We start from the raw sequence: 17,037 nt of genomic DNA, 5'->3' as shown, positions 1-17,037 counted from the left end.
GACAATTGGTCGAGTGATTGTATAAATGTAGAAAATCACATGTACAGTTTCCAGAACTACTAGTCCCCTGCTGGTATACGAGCTATGATAATCATTTGTGATTTGGAGCCGCTACTAAAAAAATACTATATTCCCGCTGAATTTTTTCATTGAAAAATGTTCGGTGGCTATTCCCACAGATATTTTGATTGAATCTGTGAGAAAAGAAAATATAATATAGTGTTTTCACATGAAAAAATTAGAAAGTTTTCTTGGGAACCTGTTTTTCACAATCCGTTTACCCAGTGAGCTGGTTCGGTGTGAATGAGGTGTGAAAATCATATTTTATACTACAAATTTCCTATTGAATATCGATGGAAAAAATCACTGTTTATGGTAGTGAGCAGGTGCCCAACAATATTCGTGTATGTGAGGTTCATCTCTCCCACATTGTTCACCTAGGTGTGCTTAAGGATATGTATGCTGTTGGCTCTCTTGTTTATCTAATTGAGTAACTGGAATTGGGAAATAATTAGTGTAAAAACCACTATTAGAGCCAAGATTGTGATTACAAATGATGGATGTTGACCATTTTTTATGGTGAATGAATCTAATGTGACTTCTTTTCATTGATTGATCTTTTGGTGAAATAAGTTATTTGGGTTCTTGATTTATGTAAATTTAGATTCAAAACATTTTAAAGGGAAAATGCCGATGTGAGGTTCTTGATTTATTACGTTGGTGGAACAAAGAATCTCACGGGGGATGGGGTGGAAAGAAGGACAAAAGAGAAAAAGGAAAAATAGATCTAAATTGAATTTTAAAAGAGAGATTTAAAATTTCGGAAAAGGATCAAAATCACCCTTCAACTATGCTAAATAATCTAATTGGACAACAATGAGGATTTATGGCTCAGCCGTTAGAAAACAAGGGTAAAAGTGGTGTAATTATTTAGACGACGAGGACAATTTTGATTCCAAAAAAGAACGGAGGGCAAAAATGTTCTCTTTTTTATTGCTGAAGGGTAATGTTGGAATAAATACATTTTTGTTCGAAATATCAAGCATCACACTTTGTTGTTCTTTTCATAGTTGTTACTATCAGGTCCATTCAAGTGTCCTATCAGTGGGTAATTAAAATGGATCATATAGAGCACCGAATAATCAGCTAACTTTTTGACTTTGCATTTTGAAACAGAAGAATTATTAAGTCCCCTGTTCAATGGAGTGAGATGGAACAGCAAGATGAAGAGGAGGATGGCACTGTGTACACATTGGAAGAAGCACTTACATCTGTTGGAATTGGTAAATTCCAGTATATGGTGTTGTGTTATGCTGGTCTTGGTTTTATTGCAGAAGCAGCTGAGACTATGATTCTGTCATTTATAGGACCTGCTCTAAGGTCCCAATGGGCACTTTCTCCTACTCAAGAAAGCCTTATGACTACTGTTGTTTTTGGCGGCATGCTTATCGGAGCTATTTTATGGGGCTTCATCACAGACACTTACGGAAGAAGGCAAGAATTAATTCAAAATGAACAAGTTTTTTGTCTTATGGGAACTATCAATTTTGATCTAATTTCATATTTGTTACCTGCAGGAAGGGTCTTCTAAGTATATCAATAGTGACTGCAGTATCTGCAGCACTGAGTGCCTTTTCTCCAAATTATAATTTGTTGCTTGCTGTGCGTATGATGGTTGGGTTTGGAGTAGGTGGACGATCCGTATATGCATCTTGGTTTCTTGAATTTGTGCCTTCACATAACAGGGGAATGTGGTCCATTATCAATTCAGGTTTTTGGACAATTGGATCAATACTTGAGGCCTTATTAGCACTGGTAGATTTTCTTTTGCTTCTCTGGTCTGTAGTGCAACCATGTTTAGCTTATATCCACACTTACCATGCTTTCTAGAATAAATAGTGTTTGTATGTGGAATCATCTTCTAGCCTTTACTAATTTACTTTACTAGATATTTTTTGGTTGTGTCATTTAGCTTTACTTGATGTCTTCTTACTTGTTGATCTTCCTATTTAATCGCATATCCAGATACTACCATCTGCATAATGTGATAATCTTCTATTTCCTCATTGAATAACAGAAGCAGTCGAAGTCACTAGTAGCAATTCTTCTCTGCATGCATGTAGGACTAGTGACATATCTTAGCCAGAACAATTTTCTACCAATTCTTTGAGCTGTAAGTATTTTTCTTTGTTCTAACCTTTAAGGACAGTGGGATATCACAGTGGGATATCAAATTAGGTATGATAGTATTATTGAACTCTCAGATGGTACCGAGTAGACGAAATAGTAATAGTTGTCAAAATTCTACCATAATCTCATATAATATAATTGTGTACTATCAAAATATGGTTCACGGAACATTGAAAAACTTATGGCGTTCCCATTGTTTATGTTGCAGATGATTATGCCAAGATTGGGTTGGAGGTGGTTACTGGCTTTATCATCCATACCATCATTTGCAGCACTTCTGTTATTTGTATTTACAGTAGAATCTCCTAGATATTTGTGTGCCGTAGGTAGAACAAGAGACGCCTGTGATGTTTTGAGGAAAATAGCTGTGGTCAATAAGACACAACTTCCCCCCGGAAAGCTCGTCTCTTCTCAACTCACTGAGGAATTGCTTTCTCCTGGAAAGAACAAAATCTCATCAGGCTTCTCATCCTTAGTAGTGCTTTTGTCCCCCACATTACGTAGAAATACCCTCCTCATTTGGGTGGTTTATTTTGGAAATTCCTTCTCATATTACGGCATTATATTGCTGACCTCACTGTTTAGCAGTGGACGATGTCAACACTCGCCAATCGCTTTGCACATGAATGATGATCAGAGCCTTTATACAAATGTGCTCATCAATAGTCTTGCAGGTAAATCAATTTTCCTTTACTTCTGTCATATTCATCTCAACTAATCATTAAATAATTTTCTTTCACTTAATATATTGTAGCCAATTACTAGTTGTAAAATCTAAGTTATCCTATTTGGTCTCTCAGAGATCCCAGGGATTCTTTTACCAGCTATACTGGTGGAGAAAGTTGGTCGGAAATTCACTATGGCGTTTATGTATGCTTTATACTTCCTATTCCTTTTACCACTTCTTGAACCTCAACTGCCTGCTTTGACTACTGCATTGCTATTTGGTGCTCGTACTTTCATCTTGGGAAGTTTCAGTGTTGTGGCTCTCTACAGTCGAGAGGTAACCATCAATTCGTTATCATCATGCAATTTGTAGACATGAAAACTCTTTCCTGTTTCCATTCAAGCAAACTTAATGCTTGAAGTTTACTTCAAGATATCAAGATTATGATTCATTTGTTTGAAGAAGCTAAAAGCTTTGCCATCGTTCTTAGCCTCTAATAACGTTTAGAGTGGTGTATATTTGTAACCACCTCATTCTCAAGCCAGATGCACATATTGAATTTGAAAAAAGAGTGGGCACCTTTTCAAATTAGGATTGTGTTGGTTATTTTTTAGAACACAAGGATATGAGAAAGCAGAGAAGTATAGCAGTAGAAGAACATAATTTTATTGACTACTGCAGGTTACATATATAAAACTTGGAAAAAACAAAAGAAGTTTAAAAAGGAGACATGATCCTAGCAAATTCACAGAATCACTATCTTGACGAACTAACTCCTAAATAATAGGAAAAGATAGCTAACAACTATTTGACTAAGTCTTATTCAAAACTAAAGTAGTAAAAATAAATTTACTGCAGTTCTAAAGTAAATTCCTAAGACTCCTCCTTGCTTTGGAAACTGCAAACTCCAATCTTTTGTCTGAGAAGCTCGAATTTGCTGACTGGTAAAGGCTTAGTGAATATATCAGCCATTTGCTCCTCCGTCTTGCAGTAGACAAGAGTTACATCTCCATCTTTTTGCACTTCTCTCTGGAAGAAAAACTTGATATTGAAGTGCTTAGTTTACCCATGAAACATAGGATTGTGAGAAATAGATATTGCTGCTTGGTTGTCCACGAACAGTTCAATGCTTCCTGTTGGTTCCACATGCAGATCAACCAAAATTTTCTTCAGCCACAATGCTTGATTTACTGCTGCTGTAGCTGCCACAAACTCAGCTTCGGCAGTAGATTGAGCCACAATTTCCTGTTTCTTACAACTCCATGAGAAAATTCCTGAACCAAGACTAAAACAGTGTCCTGAAGTACTCTTCAAATCATCCACGGAACCGCCCCAATCACTGTCAGAATACCCGAATAGCTTCACAGGTTGGCTCTTCTGAAACTTGACTCCATAGGCGATGGTTTCTTTGATGTACCGCATAATTCTTTTGGCTGCCTTCAAATGTACTTCACTCGGACAATGCATGAACCTTGATAGAACACTTACAACATACAATATATCGGGTCTTGTTCCTGTAAGATACATCAAACACCCAATGAGACTTCTAAAGTATGTTTCCTCCACCTTTTCAGCTCCATCATCTTTGCTTAGTTTCTCTTTTTGGTTCATAGGAGTATTCATCTCCTTGCAATTTTCCATGTTGAATTTCTTGAGAATTTCCTTTGCGTATTTTTTCTGGCAAATGAAAAACTCATCTTTTCCTTGTGTAATCTCCATTCCAAGGAAATAAGTCATCAGACCAAGATCAGACATTTCAAAAGCTTGCATCATATCTAGCTTGAACTCATCAATCAGCTTTGCACTGCTCCCTGTGATCAAAAGGTCATCGACATAAAGAGAAACAACAAGAATCTCACTGTTATTATGTTTAACATACAGTGTGAATTCTGAAAGACTTTTTTCAAAACCAAGGCCAAGCAAATAATCATCTATTCGACTATACCAAGCTCTTGGTGCCTATTTTAGGTTATAAAGAACTTTGTGTAGTCAGTAGATTTTCTCTTCTTTAACTTCTATAACAAAGCCTTCAGGTTGCTTGACATAAATCTCTTCTTCAAGAATTCCATTAAGAAATGTTGATTTGACATCCATCTGATGCACTTTCCAGCCACGTTGTGCAGAAATAGTAAGAAGCAATCTGATTGTGTCGAGCCTAGCAACTGGAGCAAAAGTGTCAGAATAATCAACACCAAAAATCTGTGCATAACCCTTAACTACAGGCCTTGCTTTATGCTTGTTGATTGAACCATCAGCGTTTAGCTTGGTTCTAAATACCCATTTTACCCCAATTACCTTTCTGCCTTGAGGTTTGTCAACAAGCTGCCAAGTATTATTTTTTTCGATCATAAATAGCTTCTCCTCCATTGCATTTTTCCGCTTGGGGTCTTTGAGAGCATCTTCAGGGTTAGCAGGTTCACATAATGCAACATTGCATCTCTAATATATGTCAGAGAGCAATCAAGTTCCCCTAACCGGTGGATCATCCTCCCTTTCGTTTAACCATGAGCTTGTTTGCTAGACAGAATTCTTTGAGTCTTCCCAATCCTATTCTTCATTTTCCATGAAGTGGACATCTCTGCTGATAACTATCTTCTTTACTTCTAGTTGAAAGATTTTGTACGCCTTTGAAACAGTACTGTACCTAATTAAAATACCCGGGGCAGCCTTTTTGTCTAGTTTATCTTGTTTAACCTGAGGAACATAGGTAAAACAAAGACAACCAAACACTTTAAGAAAATGCAGCGGAGGTTTGTACCCATACCATGCTTCAAAAGGAGTTTGATCTTTCATAGCCTCTGAGGGAAGTCTATTCTATAGGAACACAGCTGTGTTTGCTGCCTTTGCCCAGAACTTCTTTTTGCAGATTTTTCTTGTGCAACATACATCTTGCCATCTCCATAATAAACCTATTTCTTCTTTCCCTAACTCCATTTTGTTCTGGAGTATAAGGAGCTGTAAGTTGAAGTTCAATCCCGGCTTCCACACAAAATAGACCGAACTGATGAGAAGTATACTTCTTGCCATTGTCAAATCATAAAATCTGAATTTTTCAACAGCTTTCATTTTCCACTTTCGCTTTGAACTTCCACAAAATGCTCTTGACCTCTGATTTGAACTTTAGAAAATAAATCCAGCACATTCGGGTCAGATCATCAATAAAAATAACATAATAAAGACTACCGTTAAGTGAATTCATCAATAAAAATAATGTAATAAAGACTACCGTTAAGTGAAGGAATCCTTTGGGGTCCTCCAACATCTGTGTGAACCGGCTGCAACTTTCTTGTAGCTCTCCAAGTTGCCTTTGGGAACAAAGGTCTACTTTATTTCCCAAACTGACAAGCACGACAATCAGTAAAACTCACTCCCAAGTTAGGCAGGTTCTCCACCATCTTCATTTTTTGCATTTTGACAAGCCCTTGATAGTGATAGTGCCCGAGTCTCTTATGCCATAAGTCAGCGACATTTTCTTGTGCTGAATACACTATCTGCTCTTCCTCAAATGGATCTAATGAGAAACTTCTGCCTCTCATTTTGACTTTAAACAAGTTTTGTCCCGACGGATCCTTGATCAAGCAATATTTATCATCGAAATTAAGTTTGAAACCATTTTCTAATAACTGACCAACGCTTAACAAGTTCCGGTACAAGTCAGGTACATAAAGAACATCAGATATTGTTTTAGTACCTGATTGTGTCTCAACTGCAATGGTTCCCATTCCTTTTGCTGGAATGTGACCACCATGGCCTATTCTAACCTTTGCAACTTGAGTAGGCTTCAATTCCTTGAAGAATTCTTTATCATAAGTCATGTGATTTGTGCATCCGCTATCGATCAGCCAAGATTCGCTTGAGACATTCATTGCAAAACATGACGCGACAAAAAGTTGATCCTCTTCCTGTTCATTAACAACCTGAGCATTTGCGTCATGCGGAGTTTTATTCTTGCGGATGATTGCTTCGTGCCCAAATTGGTTGCACTTATTGCACTTAGCATCAGGCCTTTTCCAAAACTTGTAAGGCGCATGTCCATTCTTTCCACAATGCTTACAAGGAGGGTAGTTTCCTTTGGAACTGCCTTCTTTGTTTTTGTTGGTGTTGCGTGCTGCTCCTTCTCCATTTGATGGCTGGTTCTTCTTATTGTTTTTCTTTTTGTATCTTCCGCTATCTTCAAGTTTGGTTTGGCAACGCACCCTCTCTAATTCCATTCTCTCTCATAACCCTTCTTTGTTCTTGTGCCATCAAGGAATTCAATAATTCTGCCAAAATAATTTTGGACAGATCCTTGGTGTTTTCCAAAGTGGTTATGGTGGCTTCAAATCTTTCAGGTACAGTAACCAGAATTTTTTCAACAATACGGGAGTCTTTAAACTCAGAACCAAGTAATCTTACTCTGTTTACTATGTTCATAAGCCTGTCAGAGTACTCCTTGATGGTTTGCGACTCTTTCATCTTCTATAACTCAAAGTCTCTAATGAGATTCAGCACCTGCATGCCTTTGATCCGAACATCTCCTTCATAGTCTGCCTTGAGATAATCCTAGATGGCTTTTGCTAATTTTAGAGACATGATACGATTGAAAATTGTTGATGAGACTGACGAAAGGAGACACGCCTTTGCCTTAGACTTTCTGGATATTTTGTCCTTATGATTCTTGATTTGAGCCATTGCTGGGTTGCCGGGTAGTGGAGGAACTTCATAATCTTCCTCAACTGCCTCTCAAAGATCTAAAGCTTCTACGTAGGCTTCCATCCGCACCGTCCACATGTGAAAATTTTCACCATTGAAGACTGGAGGTGCCATTGCCGAGAAACTTGAGCTTTCTTCAATGTTTGAAGTTTTGGTGTTTCTGGTTGTGGTTCGCGACTCACTCCAAACACTCACTCACAGAGAATACTCACAGATGCCACAAGAAAAAGGGCTCTAGATACCAATTGTTGGTTATTTTTTACAACACAAGGATATAGAAAGCAGAGAGGTATAGCAGTAGAAGAACATAATTTTATTGACTGCTGCAGGTTACATATATAAAACCTGGAAAAAACAAAAGCAGTTAAAAAAGGAGACACGATGCTAGCAGATTCACAGAATCACTATCTTTACGAACTAACTCCTAAATAATAGGAAAAGATAGCTAACAACTATTTGACTAAGTCTTATTCAAAACTAAAGCAATAAAATTAAATTTAATGCAGTTCTAAAGCAAATTCCTAACAGACTGCAGCTCTCTTCTTCTTGTTAGTTGTTAGTTCATATGTTTAACAACTTCCTCGTTGGTTTAGAAGAGAGTTCTAATTTGACAAATGATAATGGAGTTCTAAAAAGGTTAATTTTAGCATTGGTATCAATGTTCAAATATGTGTGTGTATACTTAAACAACTAATATTGTAGTGCATCTATTTCATGTGAATCATTTGTGTTTTCTGGTTCTTAATCAGTGAGAAGAAAGTTATGAGGTAAAGGCCTCTTTTGTGACATCTTTTCATGAAGTATTGTCTCGGCCTCTTCGCCAATTTTCTGTTGGCTGGGGGTATAGGGATTGCACTAAATGACACCATAGGCTTTGTTTGGAGAGTCTACCAATATATGTTGTCAACTATTATCTAATCAAGACTTAATGTATAATGAGGTTCCATTCTTGGTTTTCTGATTTTAGTGCACAGAAAACTTCCGAGATGCATCTTTAGTTGTTAGCAGCTAAAGTTGTGCTTAATTTTCAGGGGGCCATTGTCTTATTGGAAGCAAATGCTGCGCTCTAGAAACCTCATTTTCATTTTATTGTCTTCTATGCAGATATATCCAACTTTCATAAGGTCTACTGGTACTGGAGTTGCATATTCCATGGGAAGAATAGGGGCCATGATTTCTCCAGTCGTTGCCGTGCAAATGGTAAGAGGGTGCCATCAAATGGCAGCAATCATATCTTTTGAAGCAGTTATAGTTTTATCAGCAGCCAGTGTTATGCTCTTCTCTCTAGAGACAAAGGGTAGGGAACTAATGGATACACTTGTTGTCTAAAGTTTGGACTTATATCATTTTACTTGCATTGAAGTTCTCTCCACATTGGAGAGGAAAGAACTGAAAATATGTTGGTATAATTTACATTTACTTGTGTGAGATTGGCTTTTATGAAATTTCCTCCCGTCTATAGTGGATTAAGCACCCATTTCTCTACCTTGTGTCATTTGGATAAAAATATCCTTTTCCTTTTATAGTTTCATATCCATTTGACAAGACTTGGTTGCTTGAGTTGCAGGTGCATGGATGAGTACTTATCTTTTGCCTTTGCTTGTCCGATGTGCTATTTTGCATTGGTGCAAACCTTTCAAGATAAACTGTTATTATTCAACTATAAGTTTTTGTCACAAAATAGTTTGGTGATCATTTTTGTCACAAATTTTGGATCACCATTGTTGATGCGATCCGAAAGCTTGAGGTGAATTTTAAACCTGAAAATTTGTTACGGGATCAATTGGGTGTTCTCAGATCTAGGAGCTTGAGGTATTTCTGACTTAAAATATCATTTCTACGAGGAACCAAATAAGGAATTCGTATTCTAACCATTGTGTTTTGCTCAACTCTTTAAGTTGTTATATAGACTAGTTATAACTCGATTGTTTCTGGTCAGGTGAAGTCGATTTGACCATTGCTGGACTAAAATGGTTTTTAGTTATTTTAGATTAACTCAGATGGGTCGGGTTATCAATGGGTTATGGCCATGTGGAACAATAAATCGCCACATGTTTAATTATGGGCTACTTACACAAATAGCTATAGTTTAGGAGCTTCTAACCATTAATAACTACCTTTTTGTAATTTACAATTCGTAGCTAGTTAAGGCTAATTCGCGTGTATTTGAATATATTGTTCAGCTGTATCTAACCTTATCTGATGTCTCATGTATTTGATTGTATTTGAATAGATGCAACCTTAAATTCTCTGAATACATGTGTATTCAAAATGATTGTATTTCAGTGCATTTAAATACACGACGAGGCTTTGATGTATCATTTTGTTTTGGCTGTATTTGAATGTATTCGAGTTCCGATCAGCAAGGTCACCACTCGATGTCGCAAGGTTGAATGTATTTCAACAAAATTTCAAATACATTGTATTTACTCAAAAAAAATTATATGTAGATCATTCAAACAACACATACAGTCAAATACATCTATTTTGCACCCAAAATACAATTAGCCAAATACATATAACTTATGTTTACACTAAAAAAAAATAACGAAACACTTAAATACACTCAGATCTAAGATACAACAAAGAGTCTTAGCCATGAATTTCGGTATTCGTCTAGATCTGAGAAGCTTTCCTCTCTGAAGCTTCTTCTAGTTTCCTCAACCTTTCAATAACAAATATATTAAATACATTCAAATCTGAGATACAAGAAGGAGAAGAAGTCATGGATTCGGGCATCACCGGCGGCTACGACTGCCGCCTTAGCTGCAGTGGTGCTAAGGACCACCATGTGTACAACGACATCAGAGCCGAGGAAGAAGAGAGACGGAACTGAGAGAAATTTAACATCTCCACACCTTGAATACATATTCACCAAAGCTAAACGAACTATGTGATTAATTTCAATGTTGTACTTCTCCCCATACGAATGAGCCTATTTACTGAGCTCTAATGCACCCAACTGCGCACAAGCAAATAGAACACAAACAATCGTAACTTCATTAGGCTTTACACCTGCCATCTGCATTTCTCTAAATAACTCCAATGCAAAGTTCATTTCACCATGTCTAACTAATCCATCAATCATAGTTGTCCAGCAAACATTATCCTTGGTAGAAACCAGACGAAATTCATACGTTGCTTTATTCACCAATCCATGATCAAGATAACATGACATCATAACAGTAGAGGCAACAACATCTCTTTGAGGCATTTCATTTAACACCTTCTTCGCATCAACATTTTCCATAAAGTTCCATTAGCTTTAACCTCATGAACCTGTCCGGAGCTTTACGATTATGATTTTCATTATTTCAAATTTGATCAACTTGTTTGAAGGGAGCTTGATCTGAAACGATCCGGATCAGGTGAGAAGAACTCGATCTCAATCGATTGTGTAAGGTTGAAGAACTCGATATCCGTCCAGATCTGAGAATAAACCATGGATTTCGGCATCACCGACTGCTACGACTGCTGCCTTAGCTGCGGCGGTGCTAAGGAGATGCCGGAGCCAAGGGAGAAGAGAGAGGGAATGAAGAGAGAGAAGTGAGGGAGAAGAGAGAAGTGAGGGGAGAATGCTTGAAACACTAGAATAACCTTATGTATTTGGTATAGATATGATATGTAAATTGAAAATTCATTGTAGTATGAAAAGTAATTAAATTAAATAGTAATTACTAATCATAAGTAGCTTTTAGAGTTAGTTATGCCAAGTAAATATTCCTTTAATTAAAGCCCCATATGTGTCATCTCATAATTTCATTACATTGAGGGATATTTTTAACCCTAAATTTTACGGGCATTGGGGTCCAATAGTTGGAAGGAGAGTAATTTTTATCCAAAAATTAACGTTAAGAGAAATTAAGGTACAATATGTGAAAGGTGGGTAAATTAAACTATTTGTACTCCATCCGTTTAAACTTGTTTGTCTTACTTTCCTTTTTAGTCCGTTTAAAAAAAAGTTTTTTTTTTTGACAACTCTTTAATTTCAACTTTTCACATGATATTTTTAAGATCACAAGATTAAATGACATTTTTGTACATTCTACATATCTTTAATTTAAAGCCACAAGATTTAAAACTCTTTCTTACTTTCTTAAACTTTGCGTGTGTTAAGTCAAAACTAGACAAACAAATTAAACAGAGGAATTAATATATTAGGGATACTTTCAACCCTTTTGATATATAATAGGTACTAGTCCTAGTTCAAGTATCAATATGAAAACGGAAAATGGTCAGATTTGCCTCTATACTCCAAAAAATAAGTTATAATTGTCATTCATTATACTTTTTTGATATACTTGCCCTGTCCATTCAGCTTTCAAGCCACATTTACCCCTCATCCATTAAACTCCATGTCTCCACCTAAATTTTCCTACGTAACGTTCTTTTTCACATTAAATCTTGGTCACCCATTTAAAAAAATTTAATCCGCCCGCCCGAGCCACCAACACAACTACTGCTACATCATCAGCTGTCAAAACCCCTGTGGTGGTCATTTACAGAGAATGACTCAAAAATCATGCTGCTAATTAATCCCAGTATACCCAGTCAGCTGAGCTGAACAACTACAAAATCATGAAAACCCCATAACCCAAAAATTAGACCTTTAATAGTTACTGATTAGCGAAGCAGCTAATTTTCACACATAAGATAAGACTATTGAAAGACGATAATCACAGACCCAAGAACTCCAAGCAAGAAAAATCCACATATTAGTGAGAAATTGAGTGGCGGGCCAGTTGACATACGTAATCAAAACAATCAAAGATGATAGTAATTTTTCTTGTGGGTATTTTGAATGATGAAGAATTGAAGGGAAAGTGTACCCGTAGAAGAAGTTGAACAGCTGCAAATTTACAGAATTTAGCGGGTCGGGTGGGCGGATTAAATTCTTTTAAATGATTGACCAAGATTTAATTGGAAAAACATAATACATAAACGGTATGACTTTGTATCGAGTGGCACTATGCGCAAGTATCTTGCAAACTTTGGGTATATACAAGCAGGCTCAACTTTATAAGGTTGAACACCTAAACACCAATGCTGACGTGTATATATATTTTGGAGGTGTTTAGATGATCATTTTGTAAGTTGGAGTGTCAACTGACAAAGTGGAGACAAGTTGAGATGTCTATTTATGTACACTCAAAGTTTGGGGGCATACTTACCAACGGAGGCCAAGTTTGAGGACCTGTTTTATGTATTATGTCATTGGTAAAAGAATGCCGCGTAGGTGCTACCTAGGAAAATTTTGGGGGAACATGAGATTTAACGGATGAGGGATAAATATGGCCAGAAAATCGGATGGCATGGACAAATATATAAAAACTATGATGAAAGACGAATATAACTTGTTTTTTAGAGCACAGGGAAAATCTGACCCTTTTCCGAAATAAAAATATCATACAAATTTAGGTATCATTTGTTTATTGAACGCAACGATATGAGGGTAGTGGCAGGCGCATTTGTTCTTTTTAAATTTACATATTAAACATGTGGGTCTCATCAATGGGTTAGTAAAATGCAATCATTAGAAAGAACAAAACAATTGTCAACTTATTTTATAGCAGCAGATATACCATATGATTCCAGCAACTTTTAAACTTTCATGTAAGGAATACACAAATACAATGAAACAGACCCATATTGCATTGCTTCCCTATTCGCCGGACTGAGATGGCACAGCAAGAGGAAGAGGATGGACCTGTATACACATTGGATGAAGCACTTACATCAGTTGGAATTGGCAAATTTCAGTATATGGTGATGTGTTATGCGGGTCTTGGTCATATTGCTGAAGCAGCTGAGACTATGATTCTGTCTTTTATAGGACCTGCTCTAAGGTCCCAATGGGAACTTTCTCCTACTCAAGAAAGCCTTATGACTACTATTGTTTTCGCTGGCATGCTTGTCGGAGCTATTTTCTGGGGCTTCGTCTCAGACACTTACGGAAGAAGGTAAGAATTTATTCAAAATGAACAAGTTTCTTTTTTTTTTTCTTTGATCTAATTTCATTATATGTTATCAGGAAGGGTCTTCTAAGTATAGCAATAGTGACCGCACTATCTGCAGCACTCAGTACCTTTTCTCCGAATTATAATTGGTTGCTTGCCGTGCGTATGATGGTTGGATTTGGAGTAAGTGGTGGACCTGTATATGGATCTTGGTTTCTTGAATTTGTGCCTTCGCAAAACAGAGGCATGTGGACTATTATCTGTACAGGTTTTTGGACAATTGGAACAATTCTTGAGGCTTTATTGGCACTGGTACATCCTTTTCTCATGATTTCTTTTGATTATTTGGCCTGTAATGAAACCATGTTTAGCTTAAATCCACACTTACCTTTCATTCTAGAGCAACTAGCACTGTGTGCAGTGCTTGGATTAGCAGCATGTGGAATTATCTTCTAGCCTTTTCTAATTTAATTTCTTAGATGTCTTTTAGTTGTGTCATTAGCTTTTCTTGATGTCTTCTTCCTTGTTGATCTTCCATTATATCGTGCCTCCAAATAGTACCGCCTGCATTTGTGTGATAATCTTCTATTTCCACATCGAATAACAGAAACAGTTGGTGGAACAGAACTCGTTTGCAGTTCTCTCCTGCAATCATGTAGGACTAATGACTAATCTTAGCCAGCACATTTACTACCCATTTTTCGTGCTGTAAAACATTTTTCTCAACTTTTAGGACCATGTGATCTCAAGTAAGTTATGATAATGTTATTGACCCCTCAGATATTGCCATACAAACGAAACTGTAATTGTTGTTAGTTGTTGTCGAAATTCTTCCATAATCTCATATAATACTATTGTGTGCCTCTATCAACACATGCCTCACGTAACATTGAAGAACTTATAACATTCTCATTGTTTATGTTGCAGATGATTATGCCAAGATTGGGTTGGAGGTGGTTACTGGCTTTATCATCCATGCCATCATTTGCAGCACTATTGTTATTTGTATTTACAGTAGAATCTCCTAGATATCTATGTGCCGTAGGTAGAACAAAAGACGCATGTGATATTTTGAAGAAAATAGCTGTGGTCAATAAGACGCAACTTCCCCCTAGAAAGCTTGTCTCTTCTCAACTCACTGAGGAATTACTGTCTCCTGGGAAAATCAAAGTCCCAAATCTTAAATCAGGCTTCTCATCACTACTAATGCTTTTGTCCCCCACATTACTTAGAAATACCCTCCTCATATGGGTGGTTTATATTGGTAATTCCTTCTCATATTACGGCATTATATTGCTGACCTCTCTGTTTAGCAGTGGACGATGTCAACATTCGTCAATTGCTTTGAGCATGAAAGATGATCAGAGCCTTTATACAAATGTGCTCATCAATAGTTTTGCAGGTAAAACAATTTTCCTTTACTTTTGCTATATTCGCCTCAATTAATCAAATAATTATTAGTTCTAAGATCTAAGCTATCCTATTTTGGTCTCTCAGAGATCCCGGGAACTCTTTTAGCAGCTATAATGGTGGAGAAAGTTGGTCGAAAATTAAGTATGGCACTTACGTGTGCTTTAAACTTCCTATTCCTTTTACCGCTTCTTACACCTGAACTACCTGCTTTGACTACTGCCTTGCTATTTGGTGCCCGTACTTTCATTTCGGGAAGCCTCGTCATTGTGGGTGTCTATTGTCGAGAGGTAACCATCATTCCTTGTCATCGCGCAATTTCTAGACATGAAAACTCATTCCCATTTCCATCCAGTCAAACTTAATGCATATATAAGAAAGTTGACTTGAAGATCTCATGATTATGTTTCATTTGATTGAAGAAGCTAAAAATGACGTTCTTAGGCTTCTAACATACACAGTGGTGTATATTTGGAACTACCTAACTCTCAAGCCAGATGCATGTACCTAATTCGAAAAAAGAGTGGAGATATTAGCAAATTAGGACTGCAACTCTCTTTTTCTTATTAGTTGTTGGTTCATATGTTTAACGACTATCTTGTTGAACTAGAAGAGAGTTCTAATTTGACAAATGATGATGAAGCTCCAAATTGATCAAGCATTCCTACCAAGGTTGAAATGTGAGTGTGTGTATGTATATTCTTAAACAGATAATAGTGTAATGGATCTAGTTCATGTGAAATCATTTGCGTTTTCTAGTTCTTAATCAGTGAAGAGAAAATGTAAATTATGAGGTAAAGGCCTCTGTTTGACATCCTTTCATGAAGCCTTGTCTTGGCCTCTTCACCAATTTTCTATTGGCTAAGGGGTGTAGGGATTGCGTTTGGGGAGTCTACTAATACATGTTGTCAACTGCTACACATGTTGATTATTGGTTTTCTGATTTTAATGCAGAGTAACCTTCCGAGATGCATCTTTAATTGTTAACTGCTAAAGTTATGATGCTGAATTTTAGGGCCATTGGCTCATTAGAAACAAACGCTGCTCAAAACCTCCGGCCTCCTGTTGAGACTTTAATTTATCACTTTAATGTCTTCTATGCAGATATATCCAACGTCTGTAAGGTCAACTGGTATTGGAGTAGCAAGTTCTGTAGGAAGAATAGGGGCCATGCTTTCTCCTGTCGTTGCCGTGCAATTGATAAGAGGGTGCCATCAAATGGCTGCAATCATAGCTTTTGAAGCAGTTCTAGTTTTATCAGCGGCCAGTATTATGCTCTTCTCACTAGAAACAAAGGGTAGGGAACTAATTGATACTCTTGTTGTCTAAGTTTGGACTTATTTCATTTGACTTGTATTGAAGTTTTCCCTCCAAATTGTAGAGGAAAGAAATGAAAATCGGTTGGTCTCATTTTCAATTACTTGTCTAAGATTGGATTTTATGAAACTTCCACTCATCTGCAGCGAAATAAAAAAACCTTCGCTACCTTGTGTCATTTTGACACTTTATGAAAATATCCTTTTCTTTTTACAGTTTTATATCCATTTGACAAGACTTAACCCGCTTTAGTTGCATGTGCACAGATGGGTACCTATCTTTTTTGCCTTTTCTTATCTGATGTGATATTATTCAAAAAATCAACTTGCATAGAAGCACGCCTTTTGCTAGATAAAATGTTATTACTCTACAGTTTTTGGCGCAAAATAGTCTGGTGATCAATTTTGAAAATTCCCTATCTGGTTTGGAAAATGTTACTGGCGGGCTTCTTGGATTTACACATGAATTGTTGTTGCATTTCAGTTCTGTGATTAATGTTCAATGTATAACCAAAAGATGGGGAGAAAAATTAACATTTAAGAAATTTTCATTAAGTAACTCTGGTAACCAGGACATTTATTGACGCTTTTTCCTGCTCCACAACCTCATTTTCCTCTTCAGCATGTCCTGTAATTCACCTTTCTCTCCTGCCTCTTGTCGACGTCAACAACCTCCACAGTGTGCAAAAACTTGGTCTTGCATTGATGACCAAGGTAGTAACATTCATGCAAATTAAAACACGAGTTCATTTCTCCCAAGGCATCATAACAGAGGAAGGATATTTTTCTCCTTCAAGCTGAAGTG

General features: G+C 36.9%; 2 protein-coding genes across 4 annotated transcripts; both read left to right on the top strand.

The window, feature by feature from the left end:
• Positions 1-1,059: 1,059 nt before the first annotated feature.
• Positions 1,060-9,010, top strand: LOC132036988 (organic cation/carnitine transporter 7-like). 3 transcript variants are annotated; one of them, XM_059427410.1, is made up of 6 exons: positions 1,060-1,283; positions 1,368-1,494; positions 1,578-1,815; positions 2,399-2,864; positions 2,991-3,193; positions 8,654-9,010. In XM_059427410.1, exons 1-6 carry the CDS (start codon positions 1,211-1,213, stop codon positions 8,876-8,878), a joined length of 1,332 nt encoding a protein of 443 aa, XP_059283393.1. In that variant the 5' UTR covers positions 1,060-1,210; the 3' UTR covers positions 8,879-9,010. The 3 variants fall into 3 exon arrangements, with proteins under 3 accessions (XP_059283393.1, XP_059283394.1, XP_059283392.1); XM_059427411.1 differs by having other exon boundaries at positions 1,062-1,494; positions 8,581-8,690; XM_059427409.1 differs by having other exon boundaries at positions 1,063-1,494.
• A 4,218-nt stretch (positions 9,011-13,228) lies between these two features.
• On the top strand, positions 13,229-16,245 carry LOC132036991 (organic cation/carnitine transporter 7-like). Its single transcript, XM_059427413.1, has 5 exons — positions 13,229-13,509; positions 13,581-13,818; positions 14,434-14,908; positions 15,004-15,206; positions 16,021-16,245. The coding sequence occupies exons 1-5, from the start codon at positions 13,229-13,231 to the stop codon at positions 16,243-16,245; spliced, it is 1,422 nt and encodes a 473-aa protein (XP_059283396.1).
• Positions 16,246-17,037: the final 792 nt, after the last annotated feature.

Source organism: Lycium ferocissimum, chromosome 11 (genome assembly GCF_029784015.1).
Source record: "Lycium ferocissimum isolate CSIRO_LF1 chromosome 11, AGI_CSIRO_Lferr_CH_V1, whole genome shotgun sequence".
NCBI classification, from domain to species: Eukaryota; Viridiplantae; Streptophyta; class Magnoliopsida; order Solanales; family Solanaceae; genus Lycium; species Lycium ferocissimum.
Note: the sequence above shows the minus strand (reverse complement) of the source record. Positions and strands in the feature narration are given on the sequence as shown.